The sequence below is a fragment of the Squalius cephalus genome (assembly GCF_949319135.1).
Source record: "Squalius cephalus genome assembly, chromosome: 24".
In the NCBI taxonomy this organism is placed as follows: Eukaryota; Metazoa; Chordata; class Actinopteri; order Cypriniformes; family Leuciscidae; genus Squalius; species Squalius cephalus.
This window is the reverse complement of record NC_137145.1, coordinates 21,115,733-21,143,262: the sequence shown is the minus strand read 5'-3', so window position 1 is coordinate 21,143,262 and position 27,530 is coordinate 21,115,733. Positions and strand designations below refer to the sequence as shown.

Here is a 27,530-nt window from a genome sequence, read left to right as displayed (position 1 = left end):
CCTTAATAAAGTTGAGAATGTTATGGTATTACACTGGCTCTGTGTCTGCTTGATCATTCTCCAGAGATATCTTGTGCTGCTGCTGCCATACATCACAGGGGTTGTTGAGGTTTTCAGAAGGTCAACAGATCAGAAGGTACGGAGAATCTGGTGTAGCAGTGACAGTCCACATGTACTGCTGTCAGTATATCATATATCATGTAACGTTATGTCTGTGTTTAATTCGTTGAAAGGTATGGAAGCTTTTTTTCCGCCATGCAGGTAATTAAAAACTAAACAAGGTAATTGCGAGTTTATATCTCAGTTCAGAGAGGGAAAAAAGATCAAAATTGTGGGATATGAACTCGCAATTCTGACTCCCCCCATGGCGGAAATGAGCGTCCGAAAGGACTACTGATCAAATAGGGTATATGTTTATTGGTTTTGATATTGATCATGTTTTATCCTTGCTTATGGTCTGTTGAATTTACTTCTAAATGATTGCTGCTTATGAACAGGTCCAAGCAACAAACTTGTTGTGGAGCAATGAAGGTTTATCAGAGCATCCTGCTTCTCTTCAGCTGCCAGTTCCTTCACACTCTGGGTAAGCTACTAATGTGATTTGGGAACTTAAATGTATAGGCTATATATAGGCATATCCTTTTTCCCCAATTTCTGTTTTTTTAAATTCATACTAAAAGTATCTATATTTATCTCTTATTTTGCACCGTGTGTTCATAGCTTTAAACTGTGAAGTGATGAGTGGCACACTGAAGCAGATTGATGCTGGATCTGGTTCAGTGGTTGGAGTGAATGATCAAAATGAAGTGTTTGTCCTAAATAATAATGTCTTCACAAAGATTGGCATTTCTCTAAAGCACTTCAGTGTTGGCCCTGCTGGTCAGCTCGGGGTGAGTGCAACAAACAGGATCTTCAAGTTGCTGGGTGGCAGCTTTGTGCAGATTGGAGGTAAGAGACTGACTTTGTAGAGCGTAAAATTACAGAATTCAAAAGATATGTTTAATCTGTTATTAATGTTTGTGATTTTAGTTTGGAGTCATTGTTTTAAAACCACAGTCCCAATAACCTTATTGTTATTCTTCCAGTTAAACTAATCTTGACTAATCTTTCATCCAACCTGTTGATTGTACTGTTAGGCCTTCTCAAACAGGTGGATGCTGGAGGTGATCAGATCATTGCAGGTGTCAATATGAATGATAACATCTTCTGCTTAAATATGGATGCTAATAACAATTGGCAATCCAGCACTATTCCTTGGGTTTCAATTAATGGAAAGCTGAAGTATTTCAGCTGTGGCCCGTACAGCTGTTGGGGAGTGAACAGCGCTGACCAAATCTACATCTTGAAAGTAATGTCACAATGTTAAATACAAGGGCTTGAGTTCAAGTTCAAATAAACCAGGTTCTTAAAAGTAAAAACCAGTGTGAATAAAGTAGACTTCATGCTAAAGATTTTTCTTCTGACATAACTAAATAAATAAATAAACTGGTGTGGAAGCAGCAAATGCAGTTACTTGATGTAACTTTATTATGGTTGACTGGTTTGTGTCTCTTTGGGTCTGGTGCAGGATGTGTCTAGTAATGCCTGTTCCGGGTCCGGCTTTGTGAATATTCCTGGACTTCTGTCCATGATTGAAGTAGCAACTGATGGCAGTGTCTTTGGTGTCAACTATCAAGGGTCCTTATTCCAAAGGTGAGTTGACCCTTCATCATATTCAGTGTGGCATTAACAAAAGTGATTAACTTCAAGAATGATCTTCTGACGTAAATGAAACGCTGCTCAAGAAACCATTTTCGTCTGTTGCAGAACTGGTGTCACTCGAGCCAACCCCGCTGGCACAGACTGGATCTCAATGGTTGTCTGTCCTAATGGCCACAAGCATGTGAGCTTTGACCTGGGATTTCTGTGGGTCGTCTGTGTTGACGGCTCCATCCGTAGATGTACTTTATAGTCTGTCAGCAACAGAAGAACTTGTTAATGTTTTCAAAATAGAAATCTAAACGCTAATCTTAGTTGTACTGTCAACTGTACTTTCTCTTCTCCGGTTTGCTGTTGAATCAATAAAGCATTAATTATAGCATTCATTTTATCAGTAATTATTTGGTTTAGTGGTTCACAAAGTGAAGAGCGGGATATGTGCAGCGCTACCGTGGAAATTCACACCATTTAAAATTAAAATATCATTCAAGTTGTTTTATTTCTTAGGCCTGATAATTAATATGTTTATGCATCTTTTAAAATCTATCAAAAATGTAAAGCCGTGTGGGGAGGTACGGGGTGTTAATATCAGAGGTGTGAAATACTTTTACTGTAGCTTACTTAAGATTTTGGGGGATTTGAACTTCACTCAAGAACAATTTAAACTGACTACTTGAACTTTTACTTGAAGAAAAAAAACAGTACTTTTTACTTGAAAAGTACTAATAAATTTTTACATTTTTTTCTTCCATGTTATGCACTTTAATGGTAAACAGAAACTCAGACGTGTGCGCTTGACGTGCGAGAACCAATTATCATTATTTTTGTGCATCAAGCAAACATGTTTTAGCTTCAGTTATAACTTTTATCAGGGAAATATCTGGCTTCAGAGGTTCGCCATCAAATCTGAGGAAGCCTATTGAGGTAGCCAAGTTTGATATAGCTGTTAGCTGTCCATGTAGTATATTGGCTGAATGCTCAAGATTGAGTGCAAAGTAAATCATTGATGAGAATTTAAATTCAATTAATATTTTTGTTGAACATGATTGCTTTTTTTATATATATTAAATGTAGCAGGGAGTGGATAAGTAATATTATTATTATTTATTGAGTAACAATTAGGACTGTTAATGAATTATTTTTTAAATCAAAATAATTATATGATTTGCTAATTAATTAAGCTAATTAAGCTAATCGCAAATAATAACATATCAATATTTGCTGAGAAAATTGTAAATGCGGCAAATAAACAATTAAAATATTAATTATTGTTACAAACAGGGGTGTTGAATGAACAACACAAAAAGTGGTCAATAATAAGACAATATTATATGTCAGTCATCATTTATTCAACACAAGTTCATTTATTCTGTCTGCATGTTTCTGGCCTCTGCATCACATCTTGCTTTTTAAAGGAATACTCCACCCAAAAAGTAAAATTTCCTCATCTTTTACTCACCCTCATGCCGTCCCAGATGTAGGCTATATATGACTTTCCTTTTTCAGATGAACACAAAGAAAGATTTTTAGTTTTTTAGATTTTTACATTTTAGATTTTTTTAAAGTTGAAAAAGGAAAAAAGCACAGGACCCCTTTAAGTACAATTTAAAGTTGTACCCTTTATTTATTTATTTATTTTACATTTACTCAAGCATGTTTTTGGCCAGACACTTGAGTACAATTTTCACTGAGTATCAGTACTTTCACTTAAGTATAATTTTTACTTTAATAACTTTTCACACTCCTGGTTAATAATACCACATATGTTTAATACCCAATGCTGTGTTAGATCCAGCTGACAGGTGATGAATGTTTGCTCCAGTTCAGCTGATCTGTCAAGATCATGTCAAAACCAGTTCAAGTTTTGTCTGATATCCAAACAAGTAATGAACGGTAATGAAAATTAATTTGAGCATATATTCCTGATCCCGACCATTTAGCAGTGAAATATACTGGTGAAACTTGAAAAACTTTGAATATTGTGCAAAAGTTAATTTATTTCATTAATTCAACTTAAAAGATGAAACTAATATATTATATGGACTCATGCAAAGTGAGATATTTCAAGCCTTTATTTGTTATAATTTTGATGATTATGGCTTACAGTTTATGAAAACCCCATATTCAAACTTAGAATATTACATGAAATCAATAATAAAAAAAAGGATTTTAAATACAGAAATGTCGGCCCTCTGAAAAGTATAATCATGCATATATACTCAGTACTTGGTTTGGGTCTCTTTTGCATGAATTAATGCCTCAATGCGGCGTGGCATGGATGCTATCAGCAAAATATTCTAGTTTTTCGAGTTTCATCCTATTTTTTTCAGTCTATGGTTTCATCTGTATACTAAGATTTGTTGTGAAACAGCGACACCTGCTGGTCACCATGCAAACCTTCGTGTCCAACACGGAACTATTGGAACTGTTGGGTTCCTCCGGAATGATTTCGCAGACGTACTGCAGTGGTGTCGTGTAACGTTTGTTGATGTCCGTCAGACAGGACTTCTCATGATCAAATGTGGTATTACATATATACATAGTTCATAGTGATAATTTTATCCAGATTTTAATATCTGCATGTAGTCTCGATGTTGAAAAGAAAGCAGAGAAGAGTTTTGCGCTATGTGGAAGAGGGGAGTTTGATGAAGTTAAAGTCATTCCTTCGTAAACACAAAGATCTGGAGCTGAACTTCATCCAGGGAAAGAAGCACAGAGGTCCTTTACACATTGTCTGTTCTCACGGGGATGATGCAATTCTCAGACTGCTGCTGAAACATGGAGCAGATCCCCTGCAAACCGACCGGAATGGAGAAACACCGCTACATCTGGCCGCAAAAAGAGCCCTCAAACATGGCAAAAGAGGTATGAGACTGTGCTCTGTAATATCAAGAACCTCTTTTTCTTATCTGTGTTTAATGCTGTTCACATTATCAATGGCAGCTTATGATGATCTGGTGGTGCCATTACGAAAAAACTGCCCAGAAGCCATGGATACTCCCAATAAAGCAGGAGTGACTCCTCAGGACCTGCTCCAGTGGATGAAGCCCGAGCAGGTGCTGTGAAAATATAGACTCTCGAAACTAATGAACGAATGGTTTAGGAATATTTAGAATAGATTGTGCTGTCATGTTGAGTTGCAAGTGCATAATATGTTCCATATTCATTTAACTGAAACAGGAGAATGTCAAAAATGAATCCTCAAATGTTGATCCAGAGCAACAATGGAGAGAGAAGCTGTTAGGCGAATGCCAGGAAGAGTTTTTTGAGACATATGGACAGTATGACGGTAAGCTGTTTGTTCTTGTACACCCTGCACTAATACATTATATTGTTTGAAGTGGCTGGTTATCCTACATATCACAGTTATTTATAAAATAATACATAGATGTGTCACTTAAAGAAAATGAAAAGTGTTATACAAATTTATTTTCAGACATGAGTCAATTCATGTTGGTTGAAAATGGTTTTGAATTTTTATTTTTTTTTTAAGAAAATTTTCAATTAAATGACTAAAAATGTAATTTGGTATTACCATCAATCTATAAAATAATAACACATTCTCCTTATACCTTCAATACATGTATAATTGTTAGTGTACACATCGTAATCATTAGATACAATACATTAGTTTTAGGATATAATAAAAGTATTTAGAAAAGTGCTATTTAACAAATAATATAATTTGTTATTATTATTAATTCATAAATATTTCTGTGGAGTCGCACAGCTTGACACTTCGCAGCCTGCTGAAATGATCTGATCTGAACTTATTGATCTTGACACACAGTCATGAAGGTCTACAGGTGTTTTCTCTATGACACCATTTCCTATTTTTAGACAGTTTGTGTGCACCACATGACTTTCATTTTGTGGACATATTTTAAAATATTAATAAGCAGTTGTTTTTTCTAAGAAATGGTTCTTAACAATTATGCCAAACTACTTAACATTTTCTTGTTAATAATTTTTTTCTATTAGTGAGACTTTTTTTTCTTCATTATGCCTCTTCACTTTGATATTTTTACCTTTACGCCCCCCCCCCCCCAAAAAAATACATACAAGTCAATACATGAATGCATTGCATATTTAATGTACTTTTGAATAAAATTAGCAATAATGTTAATTAATAAATATTTGTTAATTACTTTAATTTAATAAAAAATGAGCAACATCAATTGATTCTCATATGCTAGATGTAAAGTTTTGTGAAGGAGGGCCACTGGTATGGAGGCTTTGAGCTGTGTTTATGATCACTATGATATAGTGGTTTCCATTTGCATAACTGACTGTAAAATTTGAGATTTTGGAATATGGTAATTGGGCTCCTTTTGATTGGCCATTAGGCTAGTTTTGTTATGCAAACCTGGCAACTCTGCCTTACAGTAAGTAGTCTCATGTACATGAAGTGAGCAATATGAATCAGACAGTCAGTGAACGGATTGGGCTGATGAAATATTGTATGAATATCTCCCTGTTCCCTCCAGGTGATTTCTTATGGGATGACAAAGAGGATGAAGACTTCGGGGGCTGGGCGGATCGGATCAGGCGAGAGTATTTTACTAAGCAACGGGCCAGAGAACAGAGAGAAGCGGCTTCCGTAGGACACAAGAGCAAGAGGTCAAAGGGGCGTAAGGAGACGGAGGAAGATGAGAAGAGCCGTAAGGATCTGCAAGCCCGTCTGGAGCGCGAGCACGAGGAGTACCTGCAGCGGGCCGCTCGCAAGGAGGAGGAGACGCGGCAGGGGAGGAAGAGGCGCTATGAGGAGCGCTGTGCCGCCACGTTCAACAGCTCCTCCAGCAAGGCACCCGAGGGACTGCTGGGATATGAGGACATCCCGTGGCCCGCTCCTCGCGGGTCGCTGGAGGACATGGTGGGCGTTATGTTGCACGGTGCTGACCGGTCCGATTTATCCACTTTCCGGAAGGTGCTCCGTCGGCAGCAGGCCCTCTGGCACCCGGATAAGTTTTTCCAGCGCTGTGGAAGCCGTCTGGTGGACTCTGATAGGAAAAAGATCCTGGACACAGTCACTGGCCTCTCACAGGAGCTCAACAGACTCGCACAAAACCTCAGATGACGTCGATTCACCGCTTCCAATCAGTTTCATTTTCGAGCGTGCATGTGATTAAGACACCTTTTGAACCAATGAAAAATAAATTCAGTTCTGTACTAGTTGCTTTATTGAAGTAAGAGTGGCTGAGCGAGGAGGGATGTTTTCTACTGTAATTCATTACTTGAAAAATAATATTTCAAACAGATATTGTGAGAATATCATGCAAGATCGGTAAACTAAATTCATCATGGTTTAAAATCTCACCAAAAAATCTTGAAATTTCAATATTAAACCTATTCATTTTCATAATTTTAGTTTTTTTATAAAGCAAATACAATGGAAATTTTTCTAAATATTTACTGATCATGATTCGTCTCGAGATTGGTATAAATTAAAAATAAATTTAATAATTTAAAAACCTTTGTTAATTGAAATAAAGCCAAAATATAAATAAATAAATATGTATAAATATGGATATGTTTGTTTTTTCTAAGAAATGGTTCCTAACAATTATGCCAAACTACTTAACATTTTCTTGTTAATAATTTTATTCTATTAGTGAGACTTTTTTTTCTTCATTATGCCTCTTCACTTTGAGATTTTTACCTTTACCCCCCCCCCCCCCCCCCCCAAATAAAATAAAATGTATTTTATATATATTAAATATGTATTAAATTTAATAGAAAAATTAAATTACAAAAACATATAATGGAATTATTAAAAATTAAGCTACAATTAACAGAGCTAAGAATATTAATCTATTAATCTACACTTGAGAGGTTCTTTACCTGGTTTGTAATATGAACCGGTTTGACCTAAATAGATGCTGATACTTTATGCTCTTTTGTAAAATATAATTTCTATAGTTTTTTTCTTATATTTATTATATGATAGAAAGTAATGAGGGTTGCACCATATTTCAAACTAATAATGTCAGTAGGCTACAAGTTGCATGTATTATGAAACTATTATTACTGTATGCTAACTATCAGCTAATACCACTTCTAGCATTTTCCTGTGATAAATATTAGAACAATTAGTGGAACATAAGAGAGTAAGTAAATTTGTGGTGTAGGCTACTACATGGTGCAAGTATTTACTATGAGGTGGAGTCGGGTGGAGTACAGTGGACTGAATGACGTTACTGTCACGTCAGGACCTTTACAATCTCAACGCATCTTTAACTTGTTCATCATAGGGTTTATTACTTGAGAACTTTAAACAAGGGTTTGTTTTGCCCTATAAATCTTCTCATTTTCAGGCATTTAAACAAAGGACTGGCAGATGGCGTGCCTTTGGTCAAGAATACGCCACAGAATATATTAAATGATAATGTGGTTGCCAGATTGCAGAAAAACCCTAACCTGCTTGCCAAACAATAAATATATTAGAAGATATGAAGTGCACAATTTAGGATATATTATTAATAGATCTGTCACATACATTTTTTTTTTTTTAAATAATAATAAATAAAAAAAACAGCCAGTGCAACACACAAAAAATTACTGAGTGGCCCTTTAAACAGATAAAATCAAGCCATGGGATCACTGGGAGAATAAATTGAACAACTGTTCACGTTTTTAAATATTCAATAGCCTACAGTGTCATTTCATAATTAAGTCATTATAATTTTATTAAATATAGTTACACTTGATGAAAGCTAGACACATCATGGAATGTTGCAATAATTAAAGTACAATTAAATTAGCATTAATAAGGTGTGAAATACAGGTATTTTAATATATATATTCATTGAATTTATATTAATTAATTTAATTCAGTCCGTTAAATCACACCATAGTATTCTTATCTATACCGTACATTTTAAAGACCGGTTTTTGAAAGAGAACAGTTTTCTAAATAATATAGTAATATATAACTATATATTTATGCTATGTTTCTATTTTTCAAAACAAGAAATAATTCGTTTTCCAAGTTTAAAATGTTTTCGTAAATCGAAGGAGGGGGATTTGCTAACGAAGTATCTGGCAACCCATGGGCGCAATCTGTAACACCGGCAGGGTTTGTGCTTTACCGGAGTGATCTTTTTATAATGCGATTTATTTCAACATCAAGGCTTCCTTGCATTCGTACATTTTAAATCTAGATAGTGTTTAGTTGTTTGTATGTCGACACTCCTTCATTAGCCTTAAATCTCTCACGCTATTTCTGTCGTTTCAATGGCAAGACGACAATTAAAGGTACAGACGCCTATCGATTATTATTGTCCAGCCAGCTAGGTAAGACACTTTGTGAATATTATTTACGTCTGCGGTTTAATTTGTAGTGTATGCACACTTTTCATGAGAATGCCGAGAATCTTCACTAGGTTGCTAAAAAATAGTATTTATAGGTTAATCATTTTAGGTACAATTTAATCCCATCCCGGCTCGGTCAGACATAAAATCTTCAGTTATTCAGAATGCGTGCTTAGCAAGTCAATTTAGTCAGATTTATTGGGATTGAATGCGATTTGAGTTGAACAGTTGACGGTCGTAAAGTGAATCGCAAAGGCCAGAGGCGGATTGAGTGCTCAAGGTGGCCGAGAGAGGAGAGAGAAGATGGGCTCGGGCTTTCGCAGTGAGGAGATGTGCTTGGCGCAGCTGTTCCTGCAGTCCGGCTCGGCGTACGACTGCATCAGCGAACTGGGAGAAATGGGACTGGTCGAATTTCGAGATGTAAGTTTGGACTCAGCACCTGTGTGTCAAAACCTAGTGAGCTGGATTCCAAAAATGCTGTCTAGGTAGGCTCTGTGAGCCACAACCTTTATTCTCAGAGCAGACAGATTTGAGTGAATGGTCAGACAGAGGCCGATGTGTGTCAGCCAGGTTAAATGGTTAGTTCACCCCAAATGTCATCATTTACTCACCCTCATGTTGTCCCAAACCTGTTTGAATTTCTTCTGCTGAACACAAAAGAAGATATTTTGAAGAGCGTCTGTAACCAAACAGGTAGGCCTAGCCATTGAGTTTTTTCTTCATACTATGTAAGTCAATGGCTACTGTCAACTGTCTGGTTACCAACATTCTTCAAAATATCTTCTTTTGTGTTCAACAGAGGAAAGAAACTCATACAGGTTTGGAACAACATGAGGGTGAGTAAATGATGACAGGATTTTCATTTTTGGGTGAACTATCCCTTTAATGTCCTGGTTACAGCTGATGAGCTGGATCAATTACTTGCTAAAAAACAGAGCAAGTCTGGTTATAAAAGCCTGTGTTTTCTATTCAGCCCGAGGGTGTTTGACACTCATTAACAACTTCATGTAGGCTGTGTTTTGGTCATGTATGTGTGTGACCTACTGTTTTGTTGGCAACAGTCAGGGTAGTCCACATAAAATAATTTTAAGATTTTTTTGCTCTATTTTGTTTTAAATAAAATTGTGGTAATTCTTTAATTATGCGTTCAGCTTATATATTTGTTACATTTAAAATTAAGTGTGTTGTTGCTGTTAACTAAAACTATTAAAAATAATTTTCAATAATTTAAATAAAGCTAAAATAAAATATAAATATTAGTCGAAAAATACATAATAGAAATATTGCCTTGGCACCTATAACTGAAATAAGATAACTTGAAGTACTAAATTTGCCTAAACTAAAATTGAAATATAGTTAGGAATATTAAAGGCACATAACAATAATTGGAGTTACTTCCCCCTAAAATGAAAAATCTGTCATCATCACTCACTCAAGTTGTTCCAAAGCCATAAGGCCTTCGTTCATCTTCGGATCACAAATGAGAGATTTCTGTCCCTCCATTGACAGCTACACAACTACCACTTTGACGCTTCAAAAAGTTCATAAAGAGATCGTAAAACTAATCCATATGAATTGAGAGGCTTAGTCCAAATTTTCTGAAGAGACTCGATCTCTTTATATGATGAACAGGCTTTTACTAAACTTAAACAATAATTAAAATGAAAATATAAAAATGAAACCTAATTAAAATGATTAATAAATATTATAATATTATATAAATAATACTAAAATATCACTAGTTCCGAGACATTCTTGTATGCAGTTGTATGAATTTTAATCTAAAATGTGGATGTTGATAGTCCAAGAACTTATGAAATTAGTTGTTTTTAGTGTTTTCATCCTTAAACGTAATTTTTTACTCATCATCTTTATGTTGTTCCAAAATCATATGAGTTATTTTCTTCTGTAATACAAAAAATTTGTATTATTTTTTAATCATTTTTCAATAAAAATGAGAGAGGATGGGGGCTGTAAAGCGCCAAAATGACAATAAATAAATAAATGAATCATTCAAAAGTACACATTCTTTTCCAAGTCTTCTGATAGCTTTCTGTGAGGAACAAACCATGTAAGATATAATTTTATCTAATATCAGCTAATATGTGAATGAATCAATTCCTTTGAATCAGAACTACTCAGTGAATCGATCGATCCAACTCATAACCGATCTGATTGATTCATTCACAAATCTCACTGATTCAGTGGATCTGGTTGGTTACCAGCTCACTAGAGTGTAACACAAAACAATCATATGTCTTCAGAAGACTTGAAATATAGTTCATGAGTTGTATAAACCACATTCATGATGATTTTATGTTGATTTTCTGTCCTTTCTGAAAATCTCCAATCCTCAATCCATCGCAATGAAGCTGTCAGTCAATTTAACTCCTGTTAATCTGCATATGGGACCTGATTATCACCCAATGCTGCAATCTCTAAATGACCAAATATCATTTGATTAATGTAATGCTCACAGCCTTGTCTTGTTGCCTCTAGATTGTAATATTTTGTAATGTCAAACACATAAATTATAATCTGACCTGTTCCAGCTCAACCCCAGCGTCAGCTCCTTCCAGCGCCGCTTCGTCAGTGAGATCAAGAGATGTGAGGAGATGGAGAGGATTCTGGGTAAGGGATCTTTATTGAGTACATTTTAGATCAAGCCTCAACCTCTCATGCAGAGGATCTTTGAACTTCAAAATATATCTGTTAGAGTGCTAACAAATAGGCTACAATTACTTTCCTTTATTTTGCGATACATTTCCTTCCATCTTAGCCTTAATAGTGTGTTGCTCAAACCCATAAAGTTACCCAAAAATAGTGTAATTACACTGCAGTTCTGCTGGAGTAAGACAAGAAACAGACACAGAACAGACTATTTTTGTACATTAGAACAGACTTTGTTCTGAATTTAGCTTTTTTGATCTGAATTGTGCTCCTATAAAAATGGTAAATGTTTTGGTGTGCTTTTTTGTTGTTGTTGTAACAGAATGCGATGTGTGTTTAAAACACCATTTCTTTGTTTCCGTCGCCTATAGGATATCTGCTGAGAGAAATTAGGAAGGCTAATATTGCAGTGCCAGAGGCTGAAGTCCCTCCTGTTGCTCCTGCACCCAAAAATGTCTTGGAGATCATGGTAGGTGCTGAGATATACAGATATTGACTGTTTTAGTAGACAAGGTGAATGTGCCAAACAGGCCTTTTCTATTTCATAAATATTATCTTGGGTCTGAGTTCAGTTAATACCGTTAAGTTGAATTTTCACTGGCGAAATCCAGGAATTTCGCATGAGGACGAAAGGTTTCCCCATGCAGATTTTGCAACGGCCAGATTTCGTCACGTTCACCAACAGAAAGCTGTTTGGTTTGAAAGTGACTTCTGTGTGAGCAGTGCTTCATACATCAATACACTACTGACAGTAGACAGTTGGCGTTTTTTAAGAGTTGATAAAAGATTGTGATCTCCATTCAAACATCAACATGATCTTATTCCTAAATGACAACAATTCTATTAAACCTTTGAAAATAATCACACCGGAACATTCAAATCTGTGTTGGTGCTGTGTTGGTATCATTCATGTAGGTATGAAACAGCTTCACAAGTCTTTTCAACCACTCAGTATCATTATTTCTGTGTTACAAATATTCATATTATCACAGAAGAACTGGGATAAAAGTTTATAGTTCAGATATAAGCATTGATATTTACGGTAGCTATTAAAATAGACTAGAGCAAATCACCTTTTGAAAGTAACTTGGTGCATCTAATAATGATTGTATCGATTATATCATTACACCAGTAGGTGGCGACAAGTGACTATTAAAAAATGTATTTGTCATTGAATCGTTCATTCAAGAGATTAATTCAAAAACAGATTCGTCCAGTGATGAAACAAGTGGGCTGTGTCTGAAATCGCCCCCGAAATTTCAGTCATTTGAAATGGTGTCCAAAACCATAGTGGACGTTGTTGAGTGCACTCATTCAATCCCATAATGAAACGCAATAACGAGTATACAACTGATGTACACTCAACGGCTAGAGAATACCCATAATGCACTTTGATGGTCGCGCCGAATGAATTCCAGCGTCTGACGTGAGTGTAAATTTCGCTATTGTGATGCTGCTTGAAAAATCATATAAATATTGCATCATATATCACAATGTTTAAGGCATTTAAGGTTATAGACCCCTAAAAAGGAAGGACATTTTTTTCCATACAGTTTTGTTGAATTATAGAGCGTATCATTTTGGTTAAATGGCCATGTGGTCAGTGGTTTGTAGTAATTGATTGTATATGAGAGCATCAAGACCCAGTGCTGGTAATTGACCGTGTCAAGTTGCCAAGAGTGATTGATTGTGTGCGATGTGTTGAGAGAAAGCTTCCGGTGAATGGAGGGAATTGATTATGCATGGCAGATTCATCAGTGTTTATTTATAGTAATATACCCATGACTTTTTATAATGGCCTGTTTAGTGCGCTAAGTATTGTTTTGGGTAGTATTATGTGCTGAGTTTTATTGATTTCTGTCTTGTTTTTCGGAGACCTTTATAAATATTGATTGTGCAAGCATGATGTGTTTTAACATGACTGATGGAGAGTCATTGGCTGTTGTTAGGAGCAACTGCAGCGGCTGGAGGTGGAGCTCAGCGAGGTGGCCAAGAATAAAGAGAAGCTCCAGAGGAACCTGCTGGAGCTGACGGAGTACACACACATGCTGAGGATCACACACACGTTCATGCACAGCCGCTCCAGGGTGCGTCCCGTTCACTCGTTTAACACTCACTAATGTGGCCTATTCGACATGTTCAGTGACTTAAAGTCCTGTTGTTGTGAGTATACGGTGAGCAGACACAGCCTGAGAGTCACGTGATGTTTGGATATGTTGGAAAAACATATTACAAGCCCATATATACAGGTGTATATATATATATATATATATATACACATTGATAGCAAATGAGGTGCTTAAAAATATATTTTTTACACAGTTTTAATTGGTATAATACAATTAAATTAATTAATACGCTGCTGAAATTGAAAAATATATTTTTATTATTATTTTAATAACATTATTTTACACAATATGTTTTATATTTTGCAGAATTCTCTAAAATGTGATATAATAATTTAAAAACAAATAAGTTTCTATTATTTTCATATTATTTTACAAAATATTTTCTTTTGTAGTTTACAGAATTCATTAAAATGTGATATGATACAATTGAAAAGCTAATAAGTTGAAAAAATTGCTGAACATTTGAAAATAAAATATAAATACTTTTTTTTTAAAATAAATACTTTCATTATTTTAATGTAGAATACAGTTTATTAAAAGCAAATGAGATTACTTGATGCATTTTAATAAGCAATTAAAAATGACTTGTTTTACAATATTTTCTGTAATATTTTAAAGAAATAAAATAAAATATGATATAATATAATTAAAGTACAACTTAAAAGCATGAGTTATTTGAGATATTTTAATTTATATATGTATAAATTAGTGGTCAAATTGATTAATCACATCTAACATAACAGTTTGTAAATATATATATATATATATATACAAACTGTTATGTTAGATGTGATTAATCAATTTATATATAGGTTTTTACAAACTTTGATTAATAGATTTGACAGCACTAGTATAAATAAATATAAACATTTAAAATCATTTGCATGGCTGTACATTTTGAGATAAAACACAATCCTGTTAATAAGTCAAGTGGACACATTTATCAAGCAATACTAATAATTTTTTAATGGCCATATTTTGGCTGATTAATTGGTTTAACTAATATATATTGGTCGATCACAATTTAAATAATATTACAATAAACCTTTTATTTGAGAAAGATGATGATTATCTGTAGCTGTCAGATTTGAATTGAATGTGTGAATGTGCATGTGTGTGTTTAGCATGAAGCCCTGGGCCCGCAGTATGAAGAGTTCCCGTCTCTGGACACTGAATCAGTGACAGGCTGCACCGGTATGCAGAGACTGGGCGCCAAACTCGGGTGAGTCACAAAAAGCGTCTCACTCGTCATAGTACACACTCTTAAATCTTTGAAAAAGATCATTGTGTCTCCGTTTAGATCCACACAGCTGCCTGTGTTTTACGTGTGTGTGATGTTTGTGTGCTGCAGGTTTATCTCAGGACTGATTCAGCGGGTGAAGGTGGAGGCGTTTGAGCGCATGCTCTGGCGGGTCTGCAAAGGTTACACCATCCTCAGCTACGCAGAGGTGGACGAGAGCCTGGTTGATCTTGACACGGTATGCAAACTTAGAACGCTGAGGTCCACCAACAAAGTGCATCTGAATGGCTGTAGTTATATCCAAATGATTTGATTTAACAGAATATGCTGCATGGTGCAAACGTGCCTCTGTGTTTGTTTCACAGTTTTAGATCATACCCGTCTGCCACAGCCAAAGCGTGCTAATGTATTCAGAGTGATGAAGCAGTTTGTTTACGGAGGCTCTGTCTGGTGTTTACATGTTTCAGGGGGAGATCAATAAGAATGTAGTGTTCCTCATCTCCTTTTGGGGCGACCAGATTGGGCAGAAGGTTCAAAAAATTTGCGACTGGTAAGTGAAGGCCCAGATGGAGACTTCTTATTTCATTCACACAAGGCACGTTCTTGCATATCATCTGCACTATCTGTTAGTTGTTGGTCTTTGGACACATACGTCAGACAGTATGTAAGTTTGAATGCAACGAATGCACTTTTTGCGACTTTTTAGGTCTTTTTATTATTCACCCTTTATATTTAATTTATTATTAATGTTAGGGCTGTCAATTAAACAATTAACTTTAATTTATTTTAAGTAATTTAAGTAATTATTTCAACAAAAAAAATTAAAATTAAAGCATTGTCTCCTGAACTCTTTTTCTAAACTCTAAAATTAAACTCATACATTAAAATTAAACTCATACAAAAAAAAAAAAAAAATTAAACTCATACAAAATTAAACTCATACAAAAAATTTAAATTAAACTCATACAAAAATTAAACTCATACAAAATTAAACTCATACAAACTCATACAAAATTAAACTCAAACTCATCTGTCATGTTTTAATTTCTGAATTAAAATTCATTTTGATTTTTTTTTTTTTTTTTTTTTTTTGTGGCATAAAGCCTCACATTTCAGGGTGATACAACCATTCTGAAATTATAATGCCTCATTAAAAGGATGAAATTTTTAAAGAAAACCTTAAGTAGTTTGGCATCATCTTTTATGATTATTTCTTTGTAAGAAATATTTTACCAAATGTGCTTTGTTTATTTATATTTGAAAAAAATTTGTCTGCCAAATCATCGTCATGTGGTGCGACTAACATCCTGAAAAAAATAAGTCAATAAGTCGCTTAAAATATAAGATCATTTTTATGACAAGGCAAGATTAGTTCAGGTTATAAAATATCCTTTCACGCCCAAAAAACTTTAATTGTAATTATTAGTAATAAAAAAATCATGATATTTGTTAAAAAAAAAAAAAAAAGGGGAAGAAAAAGGTTTTACCTGGATAAATTGGGTAAAAATTATGTTTGAATGAATGATTCAATGACTCACTCATAAAGATTTCACTTGTTTTGTTACTGGATGAATCAGTGTTTTTGAAGAAATATCTTGAGTGATTCAAGGACAAATACATTTTTTAACACACTTGTCGCCACCTACTGGTGTAACAATGTAATGATACAATCTTGTCAAGTTATGTTCAAAAGGTGATTTGCTCTATTTTGATCACGACCATAGGCATCAGTGTTTATATTTGAACTATAACGTTTTATCCCAGTACGTGTGTGGTAATATGAATTACTGTAACAAAAATAAGTTTGTGAAGCTGTTTCATACATAACTGCTTTTAGTGGCAGCGGCGACGCAGATTTGAATGTTGTGATCGTACCTTTCAAAGGTTTAATAGACAGAGCCGAATTGTTGTCATTTAGGAATAAGATTGCATAATTGTTTGAATCAAGATTAAGATCGTTTATATATTTATATATATACAGTACCAGTCAAAAGTTTGGAAACACTACTATTTTTAATGCTTTTGAAAGAAGTCTCTTATGCTCATCAAGCCTGCAGTTAAAAAAAACAAAACAAAAAAAACCCGTAATATTATGAAATATTATTACAATTTAAAATAATGGTTCTCTTTTTTAATATACTTTAAAATGTAATTTATTTTTGTGATGCAAAGCTGAATTTTCATCAGCAAGTACTCCAGTCTTTGGTGTCTTATGATCCTTCAGAAATCATTCTAATATGCTGATTTATGATCAATGTTGGAAACAGTTGTGCTGCTTAATATTTTTTTATAACCTGAGATACTTTTTTCAGGATTATTTGATGAATAAAAAGTTAAAAAGAACTGTATTTATTTAGAATAGAAATCTTTTGTAACAATATACACTACCGTTCAAAAGTTTGGGAACAATAACTATTTTTTTTTAAAGAAATTAGTACTTTAATTCAACAAGAATGCGTTAAATTGATAAAAGGTGATGGTAACGATTTATATTGTTAGAAATGTTTTTATTTTGAATAAATGCTGTTTTTATGAATAAATGCTGTTAACGTTTTACTCATCAATGAATCCTGAAAAAAGTATTCCAAAAAAATATATTAAGCAGCACAACTGTTTCCATCATTGATAATAACTGAGTATCAAATTATCATATTAGAATGATTTCTGAAGGATCATAAGACACCAAAGACTGGAGTACTTGCTGATGAAAATTCAGCTTTGCATCACAAAAATAAATTACATTTTAAAGTATATTAAAAAAGAGAACCATTATTTTAAATTGTAATAATATTTCATAATATTACTGTTTTTTTTTGTTTTTTTGTTTTTTTTAACTGCAGGCTTGATGAGCATAAGAGACTTCTTGCAAAAGCATTAAAAATAGTAGTGTTTCCAAACTTTTGACTGGTACTGTATATATATATGGAAATATGTACTTTTTATTTTACATTTTTAGGGTTATTTTTCAGTCATTTTCTTCATGGGAAAAAAAACATAAAACGATCATAAATACAATTAGTACATTTCCAAGAACTTGGCACATGTGTTTTTAGATTTTTCAAAGATTTATTCAAGATCTTTTCTGCGTCATGAACACTGACCCAATTTGTCACTGACCTAAAAATGGAACTGTTTTTAACTTGACCTACCATCCTTAAACGTGGCGCTTGTGGTGCGAAACCCTGAAAACAGTGAGACACTACACAATAGTTAAAGACATCCATTTGAAGTGTGTCTGACCATTAGTGAAAAAATGAAAGTATTTTTGCAGATGGTATAATAGCGCATGTTGTGCTCTTAAGCCTGCCACCGTCCTGTTGGATTTTACTGTATGATTTTGCTTGTGTACACCAGTTACCACTGCCATCTCTACCCCCACCCTGAAACGGACGAGGAAAGAGCCGATGTGATGGACAGCTTGAGGACACGCATCCAAGACTTACAAAACGTACGTCTTCTGCATTACCAAGTACCTTCAGTGTCTCCTTGGGGGGAGGGTTGATTATTGCATGCTGTTATTGGTTTGTCCTCTGCAAAATAATGCTGACGTTATCTGTTCCACCAGAGGATTAGCGTAATTATATTTAACCTGGGATTTCATAAATGAAAATTTAATGAAGCGATCTTTGCTCATTAGGTTTTGCACCGCACCGAGGATTACTTGAAGCAGGTCTTGCATAAGGCGTCTGAGTCAGCGCACTCATGGGTGCTGCAAGTGAAGAAGATGAAAGCAATCTATCACATCCTCAACCTCTGCAGCTTTGACGTCACCAACAAGTGTCTCATCGCTGAGGTGTGGTGTCCGGTCAGTGACCTGGCGAACCTGAGGCGGGCGCTGGAAGAGGGCTCAGTGAGTACAATTGTTCTCATGTGACGGTAGTCTGATTCTATCCAACCTATTGATGTACGAGAAGTGTTAATGTCGCTTCTAGACAATTCTACTGATAAGTGCTGTAACTGCAGCCTCTGTTAACTTTCTTAATAGAGAAAAGGTGACGCCACTGTCCCATCTTTCGTGAACCGTATCCCAAGCAGCGACACTCCGCCGACACTTTTGAGGAGCAACAAGTTTACCTCGGGATTCCAGAGTATAGTGGAAGCTTATGGAGTGGGCGACTACAGGGAGGCAAGCCCGGGTAAGTGCAGACCATCTACTGTTATTCATCAGCTTGATTGAGAAGGCTTACACTAGGAATTAAAGCAATACTTCACCCTAAAATAAAAATGTATTTACTCACCCTCATGTTGAAGATATTTTTTTTAAGAATGTTCATGAAAGCATGTAGTGACAAGTGGCTGTCAGGATCCATAAAAATGGTCCATATTGTTTGTCATTAGCCATACTACCAGTAATATTTTTGAAATATTTTAAAACGTAATTTATTCCTTTGATCAAAGCTGAATTTTCAGCATCATCACTCCAGTCTTCAGTGTCTCATGATCCTTCAGAAATCATTATAATATGCTGATTTGATGCTCAAGAATATTGTGAATATTATCAATGTTGAAAACAATTGTGCTGTGCAATATCTTTGTGGAAACTGTGATACATTTTTTCAGGATTAGGCCTATTTGATGAATAGAAAGTTCAAAAGAACATTTATTTGAGATAGAAATCTTTTGTAACATTATAAAAGTCTTTACTGTCCATTTAATCAATTTACAGGGGACTTATTATGCAAAATTCACTTTTATAAGGTGTTTGAACACAGATGTGTGTCCGCAGTGTGTGTAAACAACCAGCCTATAATGGTAAAAATCCACCCACTTTTTTTTTATAATCCCATAAATCATAAACAGTCTCTCCAAACGAGCGGTTCCAGATTTCCCCCTAATCTTACATAAGAGTATGTGGAAGCCCCGCCCCTGACTGGTGACGATCTGCCCTTTTAGCATAGATCCCGCCCTGAGTGAGCTACAGCAGTCGCTGTATCAGCTAGAGATTCACAATGTCTGTGGCACAAAAAAAAAAAAAAAAAAAACTCATTACAAATGTTCTGTTATTGGATGTACCAACAAACATAAGAGTCTCCATAGACTCCTGCCATCTGAGCCACTGAGGACACCCTGGTTGAATTTCATTTATGAAAGAAATGTGCCGAAGAAAGTTGTTAACGTGTTATATATTTGCGCAAATCATTTTACGCCAGACTGCTTCACCTACGAGGGTCAGTTCAACACTGGATTTGCACAAAACAAAATTCTGAAATATTTTTAGATTAACATGATGGTACATGCTAGTCGATTAGTTGAATCAACTTAACTCCACAACAACTACATAAATGTATCCAATAACCATTCAGAAACGTCCATTTGCATTCTAAAAGTTGTAACTTCTTCCTGAGTCTCTCCGTCAGTGTCTGACTCTGGTTCTAACATGCACAGCTACTGACAATTTCTGATATTTTGGCTGCGTGACATTCTCCAGATTTGCTGTTGCGGAGTATCTGAAGCACGAGCTGTAAATGCTCTGTCCTCTTCTAGAAAGGGGGCTTGGAGCAGCCGCTCATTTGCATTTTAAGGGACATACACAAAAACGGCGTGTTTTTGCTCACACCCAAATAGGGGCAAATTTGACAAGCTATAATAAAAGATCTGTGGGTATTTTGAGCTGAAAGTTCACAGACACATTCCAGAGACATCAGAGACTTTTAAAGCTTGTGAAAAGGGGCATAATAGGTCCCCTTTAATGCATCCTTGCTGAATAAGTGTTAAATTCTCAAAAAAAAAAATGTAAAAAAAGAAACTGGTAGTGTGCATTGTCTTTGTGTCCGGAACAGACCAACATTTTTCATACACTCTTAAAAATAAATGTTCCAAAAGGGGGGTTTCGCAGTGATGTAATAGAAGAACAATTTTGGGTTTCCCAAAGAACCTTTCAATGAGCAGTTTTTAAAATAACCACTTTTTTCTTAGCGTGAAGAATATTTTAATATTCTGAAAACCCTTTTTCCAATATAAAGAAACGTCTGTGTAATGGAAAGGTTCTATGGGTGTTAAAGGTCCTTCATGGAACCATCAATGCCAATTAAGAACCTTTATTTTTAAGAGTCTAGTGTTATAGTTCAGTTTTTTTATTTCTTCTCTTTTCTTCACAGCTCCTTATACCATTATCACCTTTCCTTTTCTGTTTGCGGTGATGTTTGGAGATGTTGGTCATGGTGCAGTCATGACACTTTGTGCTTTGTGGATGGTGTTGACTGAGAAGGACCACACACGGAGACGACCAGGAAATGAGGTCAGAGTTGTAACTAAATTTAATTAAACTAATTGCAATTAGCCTTGGTGTAGCTCAACATGCATTGAGCTGTTGTGATTATGCATTGGCAGTACAAATGTGTTTTTGAATACATTTTTGTCTTTATTCAGATCTGGATGACTTTTTTTGATGGGCGGTACATCATACTGATGATGGGATTATTCTCCTTATACACTGGACTCATTTATAATGACTGTTTCTCCAAATCCCTCAACATCTTTGGCTCAGCCTGGAGCGTCAAGGCCATGTTCACGGAACAGGAGTGGTCGTAAGACACAAAATACACAAATCTTATAAGAAACCGTTTTGTTTGTTTGCAAAGCATGACTTTAATGTAATTCTGCTGACTTTTTAGGATCCAAGCACTGAAAGTCATAGCGTCAACAGGAAGTGTGGCAATTACAACAGACTTTGGAATAATCCTCTTATATTTACTTGCTTAAATGCATGTGCATAGTTTTCCTAGAGCCTCCATGTGCAGTGACACCATAGTGCTTGGGCCTGTCATTGCTGCTTGCAGATAAATTTGCATTTCTATTTTATTTAGGTTCCAAAATAATCATATATATCATTGGATGCTATTGTTTTCCTCCTTTTACTCTGGAATAGAAATGAAACTCTACAAATGAATACTTTACTCACCTTGAATCCCAACGTTTCCGGTGTTTTCTCTGGGCCATATCCACTGGGCATTGATCCAGTGAGTACACACTCTCTGATTTATGAAGCACTCTTCTGTGGGTGGCAGCCACATCCTGAAATAGTACATTATAGCTCAGAGTAATTCGCTGATATTGTTTGCAGAGCTCTGATTTATCATGTTCTATTGACCTGTAGATTTGGAACATGGCCGTGAATCGCCTGTCCTTCCTCAACTCCTACAAGATGAAGATGTCTGTGATCATTGGAGTCATCCACATGAGCTTTGGGGTGGTGCTCAGTGTCTTTAACCACTTGTGAGTGAGCAATTTATTTTATAAATGTGTTTGTGTTTGTAATGGTAAAGGTTCTGTAACTAATTATTATACGAATAAGTCATTTAGCGCAGGGGTTTACAAGCTGGGGTCTGGGGAATCCAAGGCAGTGTTTTATTATCATTAAGATACTCTCATTGTTTGTTAAGTACTTCACTGCAAGTATTTCAATAAAAAAAAAATTAAAAAAGTGTGCAAGTACCTGACATTAATAAGTGTGCGAGTACTTGACTTTAATAAGTGTGCGAATACTTGACTTTAATAAGTGTGCGAATACTTGACTTTAAAAACTGTATTTCACTTTAAAAAGTGAACGAGTACTTGACTAAAAAGTGTGCGAGTACTTCACTTCAAAAAATGTGTGAGTATTTGACTTTAAAAATGTTCTAGTACTTCTTCAAAAAGTATGTGAGTACTTGACTTCAAAAAGTGTGCAAGTACTTGACTTTAAAAACTGTGAGTACTTCATTTTAAAAGTGCGAGTACTTGACTTCAAAAAGTGTGCGAGAACTTGATTTCGAAAAGTGTGCGAGTTCTTGACTTCAAAACGTGTCCGAGTACTTGATTTAAAAAAAAAATTATGTGAGTGCTTTAAAAAGTATGTGAGTACTTGACTTCAAAAAGTGTGCAAGTACTTCACTTTAAAAACTGCGAGTTCTTGACTTCAAAAAGTGAGCGAGTACTTTAAAACGTGTGTGAGTACTTCATGCAGATTTCATCTGCAAGTTTTGAAAGTGACTTCTGTGTGATCTGTGCTTTATACATTGCTACACTATTGACAATAGACAATGAACCTTTTTTTGTTTTTTCAGGTAATTGTTTTTAAATAATTTGCTTTGGCTTCAGTACAGCATGAAAATGTATTCATTTTGCCAAGTATTTCATGTTGGAAACAATTTTATGATTTCATATTTATATTTTTCTTCCACAATATAAATGTATACATGAAAATATATAGTTGCTTACATATTTTCGGAAAAGGTCCTAATCAAAAGGTTCTGTGAGACATCATATAAAAAATGATGAGAAGCACATACAACATCAGTTGTTAATCTATTTTTTTCTGCATTAACTCTCTATGCTCTTATACTCTATAAATTCTGTCTTTGCTCTTTTCCTCTCTGTGTATTCACAGGCACTTCCGACAGAAGTTTAAGATCTATCTTGTCTTTCTTCCTGAGCTGCTCTTTCTACTTTGTCTCTTTGGGTATTTGGTCTTCATGATCTTTTACAAATGGCTGGCATTCTCAGTGCAAGACTCACGGCTGGCTCCAAGCATTCTCATCCACTTTATCGACATGTTCCTAATGCAGGGGAATGCCTCTACACCGCTTTATCCCGGGCAGGTGTGTGTGTGTGTGTGTGTGTGTGTGTGTGTGTGTGTGTGTGTGTGTGTGTGTGTGGAGGACTAGTCAGTCTGCTTGATATCTGCATTTGTGTTAATCCTCTTGTAACAGATGGGACTGCAGGTGTTTCTAGTCGTGGTTGCTCTGCTGTCTGTGCCAGTGTTGCTGCTCGGGAAACCTCTTTACCTCTACTGGCTGCATCATGGCGGGAAGAGACTGGGGGTCCACAGGGTTTGTCTGTGTTCTTGTGTATGTATGTGTTCGTATCTGATGTCAAGATATCACATGGTACATTCATAAATTATTTGGGCTGTGGATCGCTCTAAAAAACCTAATTAATCTCACAACTTTACGTGAATATAGAAAATCACAATGAAAAATATAACTTAATCCTGAAATAGGCTTTATTTTCTTTATTCATTTTTTTGTTGTTGTTATTATTATTATTATTATCATGTGAAATGTCACCCACATTTTTGTGAGATTTGACCCAAATGTGGTCTTCAAATGTATGTTCTTATGTGTGTAATAGAATTTGTATCCTGATATTGATGTATATTGATATATATATATTGATGCATGATGACCTGGTTAAAGAGGCTATTGCTTTGTGTGTAGGGCTACGAGAGAGTTCGGCGTGTGAGTGAAGAAGATCTGTCACCATCTGTAGTCCATGATGAAGAGGATGGACTAAGTGACTCAGGAAAGCCTCAGGAGGTTAAAGTTGACCTATCTCACCTAAAATCACCATTAAAACACAGTGGGTCTCATCGACTAATAATTGCGTGGATTTTGTATTTGTACACACAGTAGAGCTTCTTACAAAAAATGTCACTTAATTCACAACATTGAGTGACTACGTGCCTGAGGTTAGTCGTTTGCATAAAACAGTCCCAAACCATCTCCATATAAGGGCTTTCCGCACAAGCTTTTGTCACTCTTAGAATACATGACGCAAAAAATCGCGCATCCTCAAAGATCCTCGAGTTATAAAAAGTGTGCCATCCTCAAAACCAGTTCAAACACTTTTAATACAAACTCAGCTTTAGCTACATACAAATATTTGTGTTTTTATGCAGCGGAACCTCGCAACTCAAGCTTTTCTTACTCTTTTATATTTATTTATATACAGTGTATACAATACACAGTACCGGTCAAACGTTTGAAATCATTAAGGTTTTTTAATGTTTTTGAAAGTATACAGTCTCTTAATCTCACCAAGGCTGCATTTATTTGATCAAAAATACAGTAAAAAAAACTTTGAAATATTCTTACAATTTAACTGGTTTCTGTTCAGCATCATTACTCCAGTCTTCAGTGTCACATGATCCTTCAGAAATCATTCTAATATGCTGATTTGATGCTCAAGAAACATTTCTTCTTATTATTAATGTTAGACACAGTTGTGCTGCTTAATATTTTTGTGGATTCTTTGATGAATAGAAAGTTCAAAAGAACAAATGTCTTTGCTCTTTTTTTCCCCTTCAATTTATTGTGCCTTTGCTAAATAAAAGTATTAATTAATTTTTTCTCTCTCTTTAGAGAGAAAAAAAAACTTACCCCAAACTTTTGAATGGCAGCGTATCATGATTTAGACAATGGTTCAACATTGATAATAATTAGAAATGATCTTAGAATGATTTCTGAAAGATCATGTGACACTGAAGACTGGACTACTGATGCTGAAAATTCAGCTTTGATCACAGGAATAAATTACATTTTAAAATGTATTAGAACAGAAACCAATTCATTTTAATTGTAATAATATTTCAAAGTATTACTGTTTTTACTGTATTTTTGATCAAATAAATGCAGCCTTGGTGAGATTAAGAGATGACTTACAAAAATTAAAAAACCTTAATGTTTCCAAACTTTTGACCAGTACTGCGTATGTATATAAATGTTTAAAAAAAATATCTTAACACTAATTTAAGGCCACCCAGAGCCTGATTTTTGTGTATGTACGTGTGGCTTCGGATTAGGGTTTACATATTTTGTAAATTTAGAATACATTTTAATATGAAACTTGCTTGTGAAAAATGGTCACACACAGATTTCATGCACAAAAATGTGTTCATACGCACACTCAGAATCAGACTGAATCAGATCCAATGATTTTGCGTATTCATTGTATAAATGTCGCTAACAGCTTTTTTGTTTACTGGCAGTTTGATTTCGGAGATGTATTCCTGCATCAAGCAATTCACACCATAGAGTACTGTTTGGGCTGCATTTCCAACACAGCCTCCTACTTGCGTCTCTGGGCCCTGAGTCTCGCCCACGCCCGTGAGTGTCTGGTTGTTCATTCAGAAAACACACTGAAAAACCTGCATGTTTCATTGCATCATGGGCATATGAATATCTTTTCTAGACTGTTTGTGCATATATTGCATTTGTCTATATATTAGAGCTGTCAGAGGTACTGTGGGCGATGGTGATGCGTCTGGGTCTGAGGATGAGCTCCAGACTGGGCGTGCTTTTCCTTGTGCCTGTGTTCAGTGTCTTCGCTCTGCTCACTGTCTCCATTCTCCTGATCATGGAGGGTCTGTCCGCTTTCCTCCATGCTCTGCGTCTTCACTGGTGAGTGCACGGCCTCAGATATGGGCAGGTTTAATTATCAGAAATGGTTTGTGGGATTAAAAAATCTTCTAGGGTTTTCCATAATTTTTTCAATCCATAATTCTTTTTAATATTAAATATTTTGTTACATTTAAAAGTCAAACTAAATATTTGAAAATATTACATTATAATTTCTTTCTTTTTTTTTTTTTGCAGGGTGGAATTTCAGAACAAATTCTACAGTGGAACAGGAGTCAAATTTGCCCCCTTTGACTTCTCTCTGTTACCTTCTGCTTTTGAGCAAGATGGGTTACTCTGACTGTAACCTACTACGACTCTTTGAACAGGACACTGTAGCTTATCATGACCTACTGAACTTGGGGCACCGGATAGCGATCCAGCAGTTGTAAAAGAAAAAACATGCTTTCTTGCTAAACGTGGTCACGGTCAGATCAGCAGGCTAACCTGACAGCCCTGTTTGCACCAGTTGATATCAGATGTTTCTGGTGCGGGATGATCAGCTTTGGTTCTGTCATGTACTGTCATTCAAAGAGTGTCAACAAAGTCCTGTTATTATATTTATCTTAAGAGATATGACTTGTATTTGGTATTGCACCCTCATAAGCATTTGCTGTCATATCGCTTTTCAAAGTGCCATAACTATTTTTCAATGTACAGTTTTGTATGCTACACTAAATTGTACTTTTGCTTGCAAATAGCTAGGTCTTTACACATAGAAAAAACTTTGCAGGTAAATCATGGTGTAGGTAATGCTATGCTGTGCAATGAACAATGCCAAATAACAGTTATAATTTCCAATGTGATATTAAAACATAATTTACAGCATTTGGTGTGTAAAGCAGTTTTCCAAAGTAGCATTTTGGGTTAAAAATTAATGATAAGACAATGCTTTATTCATATATTTCAAATGAAATATTTTTAACATGTGTTTATGGTTTAGGAACTGACAAACCAACAGCTGTACATGGGAATACAGTTTTGTTTGCAATGTTTTTCATCAGCATTCCTGTAAATATACATTTGTGTTTCAGTCACTTATAAACGAACTTTTATTATACGAATAGTGCAGAGTTGTGCTTATAGTGATGCAGTTTAAGAACATTTCATACATTGATACATCATACATGACGTCCCCGTTATGCAGGATTTATTGAGATGAAATCTTTTAAGTAGGTCATTCCGTAGACCCTTAGAACGAATCCATTGACAGCAACATTTAATTTCGCTATATTTAGCTTCTTTCCTTCATGATGTGCTTAAACAAACAAACTGCATCAAAATAACGTTAAGACATATTAATATAGCATTTAATACCAACTAATC

At 35.2% G+C, this 27,530-nt stretch overlaps 3 protein-coding genes across 4 annotated transcripts; all 3 read left to right on the top strand.

The window, feature by feature from the left end:
* Positions 1 to 13: 13 nt before the first annotated feature.
* Positions 14 to 2,079, top strand: LOC307152799 (fish-egg lectin-like). Its single transcript, XM_079861728.1, has 6 exons — positions 14 to 136; positions 498 to 583; positions 721 to 948; positions 1,137 to 1,348; positions 1,568 to 1,692; positions 1,807 to 2,079. The coding sequence occupies exons 2-6, from the start codon at positions 526 to 528 to the stop codon at positions 1,949 to 1,951; spliced, it is 768 nt and encodes a 255-aa protein (XP_079717854.1). The 5' UTR covers positions 14 to 136; positions 498 to 525; the 3' UTR covers positions 1,952 to 2,079.
* Positions 2,080 to 4,143: 2,064 nt separating this feature from the next.
* nfkbil1 (nuclear factor of kappa light polypeptide gene enhancer in B-cells inhibitor-like 1) lies at positions 4,144 to 7,224 on the top strand. Its single transcript, XM_079861715.1, has 4 exons — positions 4,144 to 4,563; positions 4,642 to 4,754; positions 4,879 to 4,987; positions 6,186 to 7,224. The coding sequence occupies exons 1-4, from the start codon at positions 4,290 to 4,292 to the stop codon at positions 6,773 to 6,775; spliced, it is 1,086 nt and encodes a 361-aa protein (XP_079717841.1). The 5' UTR covers positions 4,144 to 4,289; the 3' UTR covers positions 6,776 to 7,224.
* Positions 7,225 to 8,738: 1,514 nt separating this feature from the next.
* atp6v0a2a (ATPase H+ transporting V0 subunit a2a) lies at positions 8,739 to 27,273 on the top strand. 2 transcript variants are annotated; one of them, XM_079862357.1, is made up of 20 exons: positions 8,739 to 9,429; positions 11,562 to 11,640; positions 12,051 to 12,148; positions 13,629 to 13,766; positions 14,933 to 15,030; positions 15,160 to 15,286; positions 15,516 to 15,598; positions 18,403 to 18,496; positions 18,686 to 18,898; positions 19,034 to 19,184; positions 21,147 to 21,286; positions 21,418 to 21,575; positions 21,917 to 22,007; positions 22,145 to 22,263; positions 23,417 to 23,627; positions 23,739 to 23,858; positions 24,246 to 24,344; positions 25,796 to 25,913; positions 26,036 to 26,207; positions 26,403 to 27,273. In XM_079862357.1, exons 1-20 carry the CDS (start codon positions 9,313 to 9,315, stop codon positions 26,503 to 26,505), a joined length of 2,529 nt encoding a protein of 842 aa, XP_079718483.1. In that variant the 5' UTR covers positions 8,739 to 9,312; the 3' UTR covers positions 26,506 to 27,273. The 2 variants fall into 2 exon arrangements, with proteins under 2 accessions (XP_079718483.1, XP_079718482.1); XM_079862356.1 differs by having other exon boundaries at positions 23,739 to 23,876; positions 26,403 to 27,263.
* The last annotated feature ends 257 nt before the right edge of the window (positions 27,274 to 27,530 follow it).

Excerpts from the sequence above, each read along its gene's own strand:
- atp6v0a2a (XM_079862356.1), top strand. The coding sequence starts at position 9,313 with ATGGGCTCGGGCTTTCGCAGTGAGGAGATGTGCTTGGCGCAGCTGTTC. Across the intron at positions 11,641-12,050 it reads GGAGATGGAGAGGATTCTGG|GATATCTGCTGAGAGAAATT; the intron begins GTAAGGGATCTT and ends CGTCGCCTATAG. Across the intron at positions 22,008-22,144 it reads ATCCACTGGGCATTGATCCA|ATTTGGAACATGGCCGTGAA; the intron begins GTGAGTACACAC and ends ATTGACCTGTAG.
- LOC307152799 (XM_079861728.1), top strand. The coding sequence starts at position 526 with ATGAAGGTTTATCAGAGCATCCTGCTTCTCTTCAGCTGCCAGTTCCTT. Across the intron at positions 949-1,136 it reads CAGCTTTGTGCAGATTGGAG|GCCTTCTCAAACAGGTGGAT; the intron begins GTAAGAGACTGA and ends TTGTACTGTTAG. Across the intron at positions 1,693-1,806 it reads CAAGGGTCCTTATTCCAAAG|AACTGGTGTCACTCGAGCCA; the intron begins GTGAGTTGACCC and ends CGTCTGTTGCAG.
- nfkbil1 (XM_079861715.1), top strand. The coding sequence starts at position 4,290 with ATGTTGAAAAGAAAGCAGAGAAGAGTTTTGCGCTATGTGGAAGAGGGG. Across the intron at positions 4,755-4,878 it reads AGTGGATGAAGCCCGAGCAG|GAGAATGTCAAAAATGAATC; the intron begins GTGCTGTGAAAA and ends TAACTGAAACAG. Across the intron at positions 4,988-6,185 it reads GACATATGGACAGTATGACG|GTGATTTCTTATGGGATGAC; the intron begins GTAAGCTGTTTG and ends TGTTCCCTCCAG.